Source organism: Bombina bombina, chromosome 1 (assembly GCF_027579735.1).
Source record: "Bombina bombina isolate aBomBom1 chromosome 1, aBomBom1.pri, whole genome shotgun sequence".
Classification (NCBI taxonomy): Eukaryota; Metazoa; Chordata; class Amphibia; order Anura; family Bombinatoridae; genus Bombina; species Bombina bombina.
Window position 1 is genome coordinate 93,202,585 of NC_069499.1, and position 14,801 is coordinate 93,217,385.

Sequence of the window (14,801 nt, forward strand, 5' to 3'; positions counted from 1 at the left end):
TAAAATGGATTTTTCAGAACATCTGCGGGTAACGATTTATATGATTTTTTTCGCGAAAAACGCAAACTTTTTTACTTTAATAAAAAAGTATGATGTGAGGTTTAATAAATAGTTTAACTAATACTAATTAAATTCTGGTTATCCACTTCACGGCGTTAGAAGGTCCTACCTTATACAGCGTTGTGCAGTCTCCCCCTTTTAGAAAAGCAGGAATCAGATGGGGGGGGGCGTGCCTAGCAGCCTAGGAAGTCCCCCCATGATCCGATCCCAGCCTTGAAATCACACAATCGCATTGAAAATCTTGTAATTTCATTTTTACTAATAGTATTTACACTCTATAGCACTGGCAGGAAGGGGTTAAATGACGTTCATTCTGCAAAAACTTGGGATGGTATTAAATGACACTCTTATGAGAAAATGTTACTCCAAGGGTAAAATATCTATTATTTATATTTCATTTGAAATCAGATACAAAATGTTTTGTATACCTGACGTTGACAACTGGGTCACTTGTAAGTTCCAGCACTGGCAGAAAAAAATATTTACAGAAGAAGGATTTGGAAAACAGTTCCATAATATATTCACATGTGTCTAAAAAACGCAGCCTGTTCCAGTAGCTTTTCCCTTGACAAAGTTCTGAAATGCATAAAGAATATATTTATTTGTAAACATAGAATGCACGCACAATATTGATAGCATCACCTTAAAAAGAATTCTAGAGCAAGTATGTATATTTTTTTAATTTAAATAAGCAGTTTTATGTATCTTGAAAAAAAAATGCTTTTTGGGCTGCATTTTATGTGTGTACATCTGTGCTCAGTATTTCCTTTCACTCAGAATACTTATTTTTCTGTTTATAACACAGTGATAGTTTTATACTGCTTCCTAATATTGACGTTTCACATATTCCTATCCATAGATAATTAGCACATAATGGCAAAACATCAGTACTGAACTGAGCAGACCCACAGATGTTCTCACTAAAATAAGCTCAGCTACTGACTTTTAACTATCAAACCAGCAACAGCAAATTATCCAATTAAACTTCCATTGTTTCCAATTTCCTGTGCTAAAAGGACTTGCTCTGATAAATAAATAAAAAAACTACTAGTTGAATATGATAGCACTAAGGCCTAGATTACAAGTGGATCGCTAAATTTTCGTGCTTCTGCAAATAGGAAAATGTGCCCATTTGCAGGAGCGAGATAATTAATCAGCCATTACAAGCTTGCGGTAGCAATTACCGCTTATAAAATTAACCAGAGATCAGATCTCTGGTTAATTTTATAAATCTGCACCAAATGGCCCCAACATACGGTCTAGTGTAGTTTATTAAAAAATAAAGATGGCAGCATCTTTATTTTTTAATAAAATGACTGCACTAGGCAGTATTTTGGGGCTAAAGTTGGTGAGAGGGGGTGTAAACAGCACTGAAAATGCCTTTACATTGCGGTCTATGGAAACTGTGTGTTCCTAGTAAATATATATGTATATGCTTATATACACATATATATATATATATATATATATACACACATATTAAAACATAAATATATATGTTTATATGCATATACATATATATTTGATTGCTGCCTTTCATGCAAGCGATATATTAGTGCTCCACTTGTAATCTAGCCCTAAGGGTCACATTACAAGAGGAGCTCCTGCTCGTACATTAACTTCTCAAGATGTAAGCCTTTTGTGCGTGTCAAGTAGTCCTTGTATAATCTGAAACATGTAAAAAACCAAACTTAGAATAATGTGCGTGATAATGTACACCCCGATAGAAGTCAATGGCGAAAAAAGTGGAAAAAACCCTACTCGCACACAAACCCGATCGCATATTCTATAAGTGCGCTAACCTGACATGAAAATATAAATATTTCACATTCCAATATTCTTCACATAGAAGAAAACGTTATATTTACTCATAAATACATATTTCTACTTATACATGATGTTTTTTGCACAAATATATATTTATATATATATATAATTATATATAGGTATAGATACATACATACATATATATATATATATATATATATATAATTATCGTTTATTTGTAAAGCGCCAACAGATATATATAGGAATATCTATTTAAAAAATACATAGAACGGGGGGCGTGTCCTGACCAAGCTAAGAAATGGCCGCATAATTTGTGAGCTCTGTTCAGCTCATCGAATAAACGTCCAATTTGGAGCCCTAGCAATAAGCTAACCATGCTAAAACAAAGAGCCTTAATCTGACCCATGGTTGAGCTGATCTATAAACCTCAAAAAAAGGTGCTGGAGATAAATTATGAAGTAAACCTCATGATACTACAATGCAGCGGAACAGTGGCGACTATACCAGATAACAGCGGATACCCACAAACTACTTGCCCGGCAACATCGGAGGTCAGTGGGAGCATCGGGGGACCGCATCGCAACGGAGGGAATCCCCGAAGAGAAAGAGCAGCAGAACAAGCTGACAAAAGCTACGCAGCACCGCTCACATACCAAAGCAGCATGGAGAAATCCAAGATGGCGCCGCACCTTGCAACGATCTGAGACTGCGAGCGGAGCTCCCGGACAGGTAATCAAGACCCCATGCATTAACGAGCACAGGAGGGGAGACTGAGAAACACCCAACAATAGTATTGTGACCGGCAGACAGACCCCTCACATCACTCGACATATCATACGTTAATTAAGGGCCAGGAAGAAATCATAGAGGGAGCCCAGGAAGGTGGGGGTAAAATAGAACTGCTAACCTCAGAAAAACAAAACAAGGAGATACCCCATAAAACCTTACATCCCCTAAGAAAAGACTCTGAGTCCCGTATACTGCTGAAATAAGGGACTGCCCAGCGACACAATCAAGATACAGACACAGGCCCAAATCAGCTTCTCTGATACACCAAATAGCAACACTAATAAAAACCAGTTGATTGCGCATCACTAATAAGGTTGTACTTATTAACCTAACAAACACCTCTGCGCCCAACATAACAAGTGACATTAAACCACCAAACTGCGGCCTCTATACCGCACCACTAACATTAGGCGCCAGAAAACCCCTCTCAACAATGTCAGCCAGAAGATTGATAAAGGGAGACAAAACAACTAAATCATCCACAGTTAATGCATACTTCAAAACCACGGTACACCCCAAACTAAACATAACAGAAGACACAGAAGAAGGGGAACAAGAAACATCAGATGTAGAACATCCTGACCCCACGGAAGACATCACCCCAGTGACCAAAGCAGACCTGAAAGGCTTAGTCTCAAAACAGGACATTACAGCTAATTTTGAAAAGCTTTGGGACAAAATTGATAACATGCACACAGCAATGACCAATAGCTTATCTGAAATCAAATCAGAGATTGCTGATCTAGGGGGGCGGATGGACACACTAGAGGAACAAACAGACACCCTAGTTGAGGATATCACTAATGTTAACCAAACTGTAACCTCACATCACCAGGAACTAAATGAGATCCACGAAAAACTCGAAGACCTAGAGAATAGGAGTAGGAGGAATAATATTAGGCTGAAAAGAGTACCAGAGAGCATCCTCAATAAAGACCTCCTCTCCTATGTAGCACAACTGTTTCACCAGGTGACAGGGGGAACAGACAACTTCAACATGGGAATTGAAAGAGCTCATAGAGCCCTCAAACCTAAACCCAAAGAAGGTATGCCTCCCAGAGATATAATTATCAAAATGGCGTTATTCCAAGATAAAGATAAAATCCTACAGAGTGCACGCAAGAATCCCACCCTGAAATTTCAAGGGAATGTAATACAGTTTTATCAAGACCTCAGTGTCAGAACTCTTCAACGGAGAGGTGCCCTCCGACCGTTAACACAGCTGCTCAGAAAACACCAAATATTATACAAGTGGGGCTTCCCCTTTGCCCTGTATATAACCAAAGACTCCAGAACAATCACTCTCAGGGACCCATCAGACATCCCGGAAGTCTGTCAAATCCTCGACCTAGAAACCCCAAAATTAACATCTCCTGCTCCCCTACAACGATTAACCAAACCAGCAGATCAGATTTCGAAAGCTCAATGGACAAGATCGACCAGGAAGAAACAAAAAACTTGAAAATTCCTCTTTGGGACTTATTAAGGGTTATAAAGACCCCACAGGCCTCTCTTTACCACAGATACCACCAGCTCACATGGTGATAACCAGAGCAATGTGAGCTCCTAAAAAGACACCTTTTCCACCAAAATCACTATGTGAACACACAAGCATAAAGAGAAACTGGCTTACTTTCTCTGGAGTGGGCGGCCCTATAGATACGGAGCTGTTAGACAACCAGGAATGAGACTTTGCTCACAAACATTACCCCAGTAACAGGGGCCCCATTGCTACATTACTAATATGCAAATCGGTGAAGCTGAACCGACACCCCCAGTTAATTAAGACTTACTGTTATTGCACTTTAAACGTTTTCTTAACATGTTTTTCCCTGTTCCTTTTGTTCTTTTTCTACCCTTCCCTCTATTCTTTCCTGCAGAAACGAGAGAACCAGATCCAAACTGGTGGGCCCATAGCCCAATGGTGCAACATTGCAGCTGCTTACACTTCTGTCTGTTCCCAGATGCTGAAAAAGAGAGGTCTTTACAATTTAGGTTCACCATGAGGGTAGATATGACACCCTTTCTGGTAGGGTCTACATTACTGGAGAGTAAGAAACCTAGAGGGGGCGCATGCGGACCAGGTAAGCTAACTACCCACAAACAACAATTAAATGGAGGGTGACTTGACTATAGCCACACATAATGTACGGGGCCTTAACACTGACACTAAGAGAAGATTAGCCTTTAAACAATACACTTTGCTAAAAGCCAAGATACTGTTTCTTCAGGAAACACATTTTGTAAAACCTCAACTCCCTTACTACTGGACCAAAAATTACCCCACTCATTTCCATGCGACAACCAAATCAAAGAAGAGGGGAGTTTCGATCCTCATCCACTCCTCAGTCAACTACATACACAAATCCACCACAGCAGACACCGAAGGTAGATATTTAATCTTAAAGGGACAGCTAGATAATGTAGATGTAGTCCTGTGTAATGTCTATGCGCCCAATGAACAACAACATATTTTTTTCGCGAGCATATCGCAACTCATCACTCAGTGGTCACAAGTCAGAATTATTATGGCAGGCGATTTCAACATTCCTATCTTATCACAAGACACACAGAGACCAAAGACAAATACGAACAAATTGTTAAGACGAGACAGCATCATACGGAACATTCAGAGCTCACTCAATTCACACTCACTGATAGACTCCTGGAGCATCTTAAATGGTAACACCAGAGACACGACTTTTTATTCGGCAGCGCACAACACATACTCTCGACTAGACTATATCCTTACAAGCCAAATCATGCAACCGATACTTAACTCTTCCAACATTTGTCCATGTGTATGGTCAGACCACTCAGTGGTGGTACTTAAGATGACGAGTATAGTTGACCCAAATAGATCCAGATCCTGGACTTACGACCCAAACTTACATAAAAACCCTCTTGTCCACTCCTCTACCCTACAACATTTAACTGAATTCTGGGACATTAACACAGATTCCACTAACAATCCGACGTATGTATGGGCAGCACATAAATCAGTATTAAGGGGCACCCTCATAAAAGAAAAAACTGTATATAATAGAAAGACTAGACGTGACTTGCTGCAAACACATGAGGACATAGCACACTTGGAGAGACAACATAAACTAACAGGGAGCCCCACCATACTGAACACCCTGCAACACAAAAGAAACTCATTGGCTAAATTACTAAACTCCCAGGCCAACAGAGCTATAATGAAACTAAAAACACAATACTTTATCTACGCCAACAAGCCAGACAAATTCTTAGCCCATAAAATCAGAGAAAAATATAAAACAGCTAATATCCCAATCATAGAGAAACCAGACGGCACAACCACGTCCCATCCCCAAGAAATAGTTGACGCCTTTGGCGACTTCTATGCACAACTCTATGATGGTAAAAAAGTATCACAAAGTCCACAGACAGAGAACCTCACACAGAGATTTTTAGCGACCCCCTCACTAACTAAACTAACAGACGACGACAAAAAGACGCTGAACGAGCCCATTTCGACAGTAGAGGTCGTATTAGCGATCAAAGCCCTAAAATCAGGGAAAGCCGCGGGGCCAGATGGTTTCCCAGGGGAATACTATAAATTATTATTAATTAATTCTGCAACCACATTATGCAAGGGTACCTGATCCCAGCTGAACTACTACAAGCCAAAATTATAGTTATACCCAAACCAGGCAAAGACCCAAAAAAATGCTCTAGCTATCGCCCAATTTCCCTGATTAACCAGGACATAAATTTTTTTACTAAGATCCTAGCAAATAGGTTAGCAAACATATTGCCCAAACTGATTCACAAAGACCAGGTAGGATTCATTAGAGACAGGGAGGCCCCAGACAACGTCAGACGAATTGTGGACACGGTTCATCACCTATGTGATACAAAAACGCCTTCTCTGCTTCTCGCATTGGACGCGGAGAAGGCGTTTGATAGGGTAGATTGGGGATACATGAACACAACCTTGACACACATGAACTTCGAAGGCCCCTTTATGGACGCCATCAACACTATATACACTAACCCAACGGCCCAGGTTTCCTCCAATGGCTATAGATCTAAATTATTCCCAATCTTAAACGGGACCAGGCAGGGATGCCCCCTGTCCCCCTTGCTATTCGCGTTGTGTATCGAGCCCCTTGCAGCCCAGATAAGGGTGAACCCCGAAATAGAAGGAGTTAAAGTGGGCAAGACGGAATACAAAATCAGCCTTTTCGCAGACGACATTCTGCTCACTCTGACCAGACCTATGCATTCACTACCCAATCTATTTGAAACAATAAGAGAGTTCTCATTGATCTCTGGCTACCGCATCAACACAGATAAATGCGAAATGTTACCAATAGCAATCCCCCCACACACAATGAAATTAATCCAAATAAACTTCGATCTAAAAGAATCTAAGGGACCCATGAAATACTTGGGGGTGGGAATAACGGGACACACCCAACAACTATACAAAGCTAACTATATTCCTCTGTACAAAAACATCAGAAAAGACCTACAGACTTGGAAGAAGCATAACTTCTCCTGGATGGGGAAAATAGCGGCGGTGAAGATGACAGTGCTGCCCCGTCTGCTCTATCTTTTTAGAGCTCTCCCCATACGTATCCTATACCCTGACTTAGAGAAACTTCAATCAGAGATTTTGTCATTTATCCGAGGTAAAAAGATTGTCAGAATAGCGGGGAGAATCATGACAAACCATAGAAGCCTTGGAGGCTTGGGGGTTCCGAACTTAGTGGAATACTACAAGGCAGCTAGATTGGCCCAAGATGCATTAATACTTAGAGCCAGAGGGGAAGCCCTATGGACACAGCTAGAATCAGATATGAGGGGAGGGGACAGAACTGACGTTATACTATGGACACATAGAGACAACACACGCGAAACTAAACAACATCAACCACCCACAACTGAGACCACCCAAGCGATATGGACAGAATTAGCACACAAAAGAGAGATGTGCCCGTTGGACTCAACTTTGAGGCCCATTAGATACCTCCTTCACAAAGACTTGCAGAGAACTATTAATAAATGGGAAAACAAAGGATTGTACCGGGTAGCTGACTTCCTACCACAGAACAAAATGATGACTTACGCCCAATTAAAGGATAAACTAACCCCAGAACCCGTGCACTGGTACTTATACCTCCAGATATCTTCAGCAATACACACTTATATACAACCAACCCGAACTAAAGGAAGATCTACTCTAGAGCACATATGTAGTAACACAAGTAGGCCAAAACACTCCATCTCTAACATTTACCTCGATATACAAAAATTAAAGACCACAACTAAGACACCTCTCATGCAGAGATGGGAAACAGACCTAAACATTAGATTAGAACCAGAACAATGGCATTTGACCTTAGCGACAGCCACTAAGGGCTTACTGAGCGCTGACCTTAGGGAAAACACCCTGAAGACGATATTCAGATGGTACCTTACACCCCTTAGAACGACACATATGACACATACCAGTTCTAGACTATGCTACAGGGGATGCGGAGAAGTTGGCACATACCGACACATGTACTGGGACTGCCCTGGGGTCCAGACCATATGGCAATCATTAACTGATTTAGTCAGTTACCTACTAGATGAACAGGTGCAGATTTACATAGCTCAAGCTTTAATCCACGAACGCATACCCCACCTCAATAAACCAATAAACACTTTCATTAGAATATTATGTACAATAGTGAGAACTTGTATAGCTAGATATTGGAAGGTGGGAACACCGTCATGGCAAGAGATTAAAAACAAAATCCAACATACATATAACATGTATGACCTAGCAGCGTGGTCCCTAGACACTAAAAACTCGAATGATGAGATCTGGTTTTACTGGAACTATAGAAATGGCTTTAGTCACCCAACCCTACCGACAACTACTCATTCTTAGACCCTTGGCAACTAGTTGAACACACTTGAACCATTAGAGGCAGCTGACCCACTTTCTCTTATGTATAAGGCCACCGATAGCGCTTACAACCTCCTTCGTTCTCTCGTTTTCCCTCCTTTGTACTTTCCCTCTCTCTCCCTCCTTTAATTACTTGAAATTTTACCCACCCTCAGGAAATGCCATGTTTGACCTCATGATGTTTACAAATTGAAGAAGCTGAGGGGGATTGGAACCTCTCTAATATACCTCTTATGGTGAGGTACCACTCACTGAAATGTTATAGCCTTTGTATCAAGTTGTTATTAATATTGTTGTAATGTGCGGCTAATTCTGATGCCGTAGGTTCCTGTAAGTTTTGTTTTTATTTCTTGCAACCAATAAAAAAGATTTAAACATAAAAAATACATAGAACATATTCTGCTATTTGCAGAACACTGGAATGTCAAACATTTACAGTAAATACACGTTTAAAGCAATGGCACCACTAGGGGCAAGCTCTCTTGCAATTGTTCAAATCTACAGTGTGTATATAGGATTTGTCTAGTATAATACTAGAATTGAGGAACCTATACATTATAATAAACGGTGTAACGTATTACTCAGTTGAATGGGCCCATGACCTTACTGTGAAGTATCCTTATGTGATTGGCTAAGGTAATACGCAATAACACACGTCAAAACATTCCGCTATATAAGATTATATGTGTTGCAAATATAATCTTTAACCCCTTAACGACCGAGGACGTACAGGGTACGTACTCAAAAAAAAGGCAGTTAACGCCTGAGGACATACCCTGTACGTCCTCGGTGTGGAAAGCAGCTGGAAGCGAGCAGGATCGCTTTCCGGTTATTGCAGTGATGCCTCGATATCGAGGCATCCTGCAATAACCATTTTTAGCCATCCGATGCAGAGAGAGCCACTCTGTGGCCCTCTCTGCACCGGACATTAACGGCTAAGTTCGTTGGTAGGTGGGAGCCGGTGTGGGAGGCGGGTGGCGGCCATCGATGGCGATTGTGATGCGGAGGGGGTGGGATCGTGGGCGGGGATGGCTGGAGGCACACACAGGGAGGCGGGGGCGAGCGTGTGCACGGGGAGGGAGCGGGTGGGAACCGCTACACTACAGAAATATTTTAGTTAGAAGTGGGGAAAAAGGGGGGGGATTATATTTAATTTAGAAAGATCGGTTTGGCTGGTGGGGTGTTGGTATGTGGGGGGGGAAGCTAAACTACAGAAAAAAATAAAATAAAAATAATAAAACCATTTTTTTTCTGCAAACTGGGTACTGACAGACAGCTGCCAGTACCCAAGATGGCCCCCAATAAGGCATAGGGGGAGGGTTAGAGAACTGTTTTGGGGGGGATCAGGGAGGTTGGGGGCTAAGGGGGAATCCTACATAGCAGTATATGTAAATATGCTAAAAAAAATAATAAAAAATATTCAAAGATACCTTTTATTTTAGACCTGGCAGACTTTCTGCCAGTACTTAAGATGGCGGGGACAATTGTGGGGTGGGGGAGGGAAGTGAGCTGTTTGGGAGGAATAAGGGTGTGATATGTCAGGTGGGAGGCTGATCTCTACACTAAAGCTAAAATTAACCCTGCAAGCTCCCCACAAACTACCTAATTAACCCCTTCACTGCTAGCCATAATACACGTGTGATGCGCAGCGGCATTTAGCAGCCTTCTAATTACCAAAAAGCGACGCCAAAGCCATCTGCTATTTCTAAAGAAAGGGGATCCCAGTGAAGCATGTACAACCATTTGTGCCATAATTGCACAAGCTGTTTGTAAATAATTTCAGTGAGTAACCTAAAATTGTGAAAAATGTTACATTTTTTTTAATTTGATAGCATTTGGCGGTGAAATGGTGGCATGAAATATACCAAAATGGGCCTAGATAAATACTTGGGGTTGTCTACTACACTACACTACAGCTAAAATTAACCCTAGAAGCTCCCTACATACTCCCTAATTAACTCATTCACTGCTGGGCATAATACACGTGTGGTGAGCAGTGGCATTTAGCAGCCTTCTAAGCAACGCCAAAGCCATTTATGTCTGCTATTTCTAAAGAAAGGGGATCCCAGAGAAGCATTTACAACCATTTATGCCATAATTGCATAAGTTGTTTGTAAATAATTTCAGTGAGAAACCTAAAGTTTGTGAAAAAAAATGTGAAAAAGTGAACAATTTTTTTTATTTGATCGCATTTGGCGGTGAAATGGTGGCATGAAATATGCCCAAATGGGTCTAGATCAATACTTTGTGATGTCTTCTAAAAAAAATATGTATACATATCAATGGATATTCAGGGATTCCTGAAAGATATCAGGGTTCCAATGTAACTAGCGCTAATTTTGAAAAAAACAAATGGTTTGGAAATAGCAAAGTGCTACTTGTATTTATTGCCCTAGAACTTGCAAAAAAAGCAAAGAACATGTAAACATTGGGTATTTCTAAACTCAGGACAAAATTTAGAAACTATTTAGCATGGGTGTTTTTTGGTGGTTGTAGATGTGTAACAGATTTTGTGGGTCAAAGTTAGAAAAAGTGTGTTTTTTCCATTTTTTCATCATATTTTGTATTTTTTTATAGCAAATTATAAGATATGAAAATAATGGTATCTTTAGAAAGTCCATTTAATGGCGAGAAAACGGTATATAATATGTGTGGGTACAGTAAATGAGTAAGAGGAAAATTACAGCTAAACACAAACACCGCAAAAATGTAAAAATAGCCTTGGTCCCAAACGGACAGAAAATGGAAAAGTGCTGTGGTTAAACCGATCTCATAATAAAATTAACCCTAAGGCAATAAAGAATTGAGTGTTTTAGCCCCAACAAATACGTGTTTCCATTTATCCTATTACATCATAACAATTATTACCTAGCAGTAGCTGTCACTCTTTTGATCTATTAATCTAAGTACAAGCTGTCTAGGTTCTGTAACTGAGCCCACTGGTAATGCAATAATTATTCAGATACCAACCACTACTTTGCACTTAAAGGGACAGTCAAGTCCAAAAAAAACTTTCATGTTTCCAATAGGGCATGTAATTTTAAACAACTTTCCAATTTACTTTTATCAACAATTTTTCTTTGTTCTCTTGGTATTCTAGTTGAAAGCTAAACCTAGGAAGGCTCATATGATAATTTCTAAGCCCTTTAATGTCCGCCTCTAATCACATGCTTTTGTATTTGCTTTTCACAGCAGGGGAGAGTAGTTCAGGTAAACCATATAGATAGCATTGTGATCACGCCCGTGGCTAGTGGCAGACACTGCACTAATTGGCTAAACTGCAAGTCAATAGATAACAACTAAAAGTCATGTGATTAGGGGCGGTCAGAAGATGCTTAGATACAAGATAGTCACAGAAGTAAAAAGTGTATTAATATAACAGCGTTGGTTTTGCAAAACTGGGGAATGGGTAATAAAGGGATTATCTATCTTTTTAAACAACACAAATTCTGGTGTAGACTGTCCCTTTAACCCTTATATAATTTAAGGCTACCCTTACCTAAAAGGCCTATTAAGTCACTGATCATAAGGGTTATTATTACACAACCACTCCTTCCATGTTTTTAAGTTTTTTCACCCATTTTATTAGATATTATTAAAAGTTATGTTTTAATCTAGTAGGTGCTATTTTCTGCCTAGGAGTCAGGGCAGTGAGTGCTGTAATCGCATCCTTTAGTGGGAATTGTCTTTCTATTCTCACGACCCCTGTAAATTCACTTATATACGTGTTTATATGGGTGTACATATGCATTTATGTGTTTATAAATACATATATACACATATAAATACATAAATACATCTGTACACACATATAGACACACACACACACAAACATATATATATATACAGTATATATATATATATATATATATATATATATACATATACATACTTTTTTTCTAACACCTGAGACCTCATATTTTTGGGCCCTTATAACTTTTTTGTGCAATATTTTGTCTTGCAAAACAGTTAACCAGAGCTTTGAGGTCATGCTCACCCGACGAGCGTTAACTTCAATTGTGCTTAAGCGATCGGGTTTACGTTCAACTTGTAACACAAGCGAAAAACCCGACATGCGCAAACACCCGCGATAAACTCCTTTTCGCTCGCTTGTAATTGTTAGCGCTCCATTCGTAAACTGGCCCTAATTTCATTGGAACTAAATTAAACTGATTTAGTTGAAATTTTTGTTTATATGTTGTATAATGAAGAATTTATATATATTTTTTAAATGTATCTGTAGGGATCTTAGCTAATTTGAGGGACAAATATTCAGCACATATAGTAAAAAAACACATATGCTTCTGTTTTTAAATTGAATTATGGGCAGTAAATACTATGACTATGATTAGTTTACACTTCCCTGTTACCTTTAGCAAACTATTAAAGTTCAAAGGCAATTTATGCTTTTCTCTTGCCCACTTCTTACAATGCAAATTGAATTTTCTATTTTGTAATTTTTTTGCAGATAAGACTTCAAACATATTCTGTAATTAATCTGCTGTTTTGATCATGTATCATAGTCTAGATTTTTAAATGAAAATTGTCTTCATCATTTTAAACTTGATGGACATTGAGATAGGGATTGCTTATGTCATTTATCCATGTTCCTTCTCTGCTTCGTCTTCTTCCTAGCTCATTTGCTGGGTCTAACAGGAGAATTGCAAGCTTTAAAGACAAATGAAAAGTCTCTTCTCCTTGGATGAAGATACAAAGCAAGGACCTCAACAATATGGAATTCCACGTTCTAAGAGTAGCAGATGAGCAATTATGCTACCCACATTGGTAGCACCAATTAAATTATTTGTTAAAGATACAAATACAATTTTGAAAGTGTTACTAGACTTGATAGATTATGGATTGACTCACTGGTATAAAACAAAAATTATACAAAATTACACTGATTTTATACAAAAGATGATAGGTGATTAACAGAATGACTCACGTTCAATAAGTTTCTGGATGATCTCATTCCTCTGTTCTTGTTTACGATTATAACGAAGGAACATGCACAGGGTTCGAGAAGCAGCTTTTTGGACAGGTAGGGCAGTCTATAGAAACAGGAAAGAATTGTTGACTATCATTACTTAGTAAACATTTTTGAAAAATCCATGTGTTCTCCCCTATATCATAATAAATATTAGCAACAGCAATTGTGTTATCATGATTTGTACCCATGATCATAACTCACAGCATTCATTTATATATTATTTACAAATTATAGTCTAACACATACAGTAACCTTATGCTCAGGGCTGGCTCTTTATCGAGACATAGTGAATTCATGGGACACCTTATTTAATAAGGTGCGTCTATAAGCGAGACACACTAAATATTTATTTAAACAAGAGTATACTCTTGTAAATGAAAATCCCTCTTTTTCCATTTAAATGTCCATTTGTTTTTAGGATTCATTTTTCAGATCTATGGACTTGGAGCACTGGTGGCCAGAGTCTTGCAACCTGGGAAGAGCTGAGGCAGTTATTGTGGTAGGGTGGTGTGGGGCTCAAGTGCTCCAGAGGTGTGAATGGATATTTAAAGGCAAAGGAAGAAAAAGCAGCTGGACAGTTGAATTGTCCTGCAAAAAATTCAGGGCAGTTGGGAGCTTTAATATTTTACTTTCTGATGTCTAAGTCATGACTAAGGGCCTATAGCAGGCCTGAAACGTTGTAGTTTTTTTATGTGGACCCTGTTATGAGAAAATAAAGGTCCATTTGATTTTTGGAGACTGGAAAAAATGTTGTTTGATTTACTGGTGAGACTTGGCAATCTTTGATTCTGTGCCCCAGTACTAAAAGTCTGCTGTTATACACTATTTTTATAATAAAAGAACTGTCTGTTATACAATATTAATATGTATAAAGATGTATGGGGCATATTTATTAAGAAGCGTATGCTGCTGTTTCCGCATGAGCCTTTTGGTTCGCTGGAAATGTAAGTTAAGAAGCAGTGGTCTTAAGACCGATGCTCCTTAACTCGTCCGCCACCTTTGAGGGTTGCGGACAGCAATCATCCTGATACGATCGGGATGATTGACACCCCCTGCTAGCGGCCTATTGGCCGCGAATGTGCAGAGGGCGGCATTGCACAAGCATTGCACTAGAAATGCTTGTGCAATGTTAAATGCCGACAGCGTATGCTGTCGTCATTTAGCGATGTTGGGCGGACATTTTCTCCACAGCGAATCATGTCTATCCGACATTTGTTAAATCGGCTCCTATGTGTGTTCTGTAAAGAG

At 39.5% G+C, this 14,801-nt stretch overlaps 1 protein-coding gene across 1 annotated transcript in view; it reads right to left on the bottom strand.

Annotated features, from left to right (window-relative positions):
* PPP4R4 (protein phosphatase 4 regulatory subunit 4) overlaps positions 1-14,801 on the bottom strand; it is a 649,956-nt gene that overhangs the window by 110,550 nt on the left and 524,605 nt on the right. Inside the window, exons 14-15 of the mRNA XM_053697518.1 lie at positions 13,509-13,614; positions 489-636 (exon numbers count right to left, since the gene is read on the bottom strand). Coding sequence (XP_053553493.1) covers positions 489-636; positions 13,509-13,614 — 254 coding nt within the window. The remainder of the gene's footprint in view (positions 1-488; positions 637-13,508; positions 13,615-14,801) is intronic.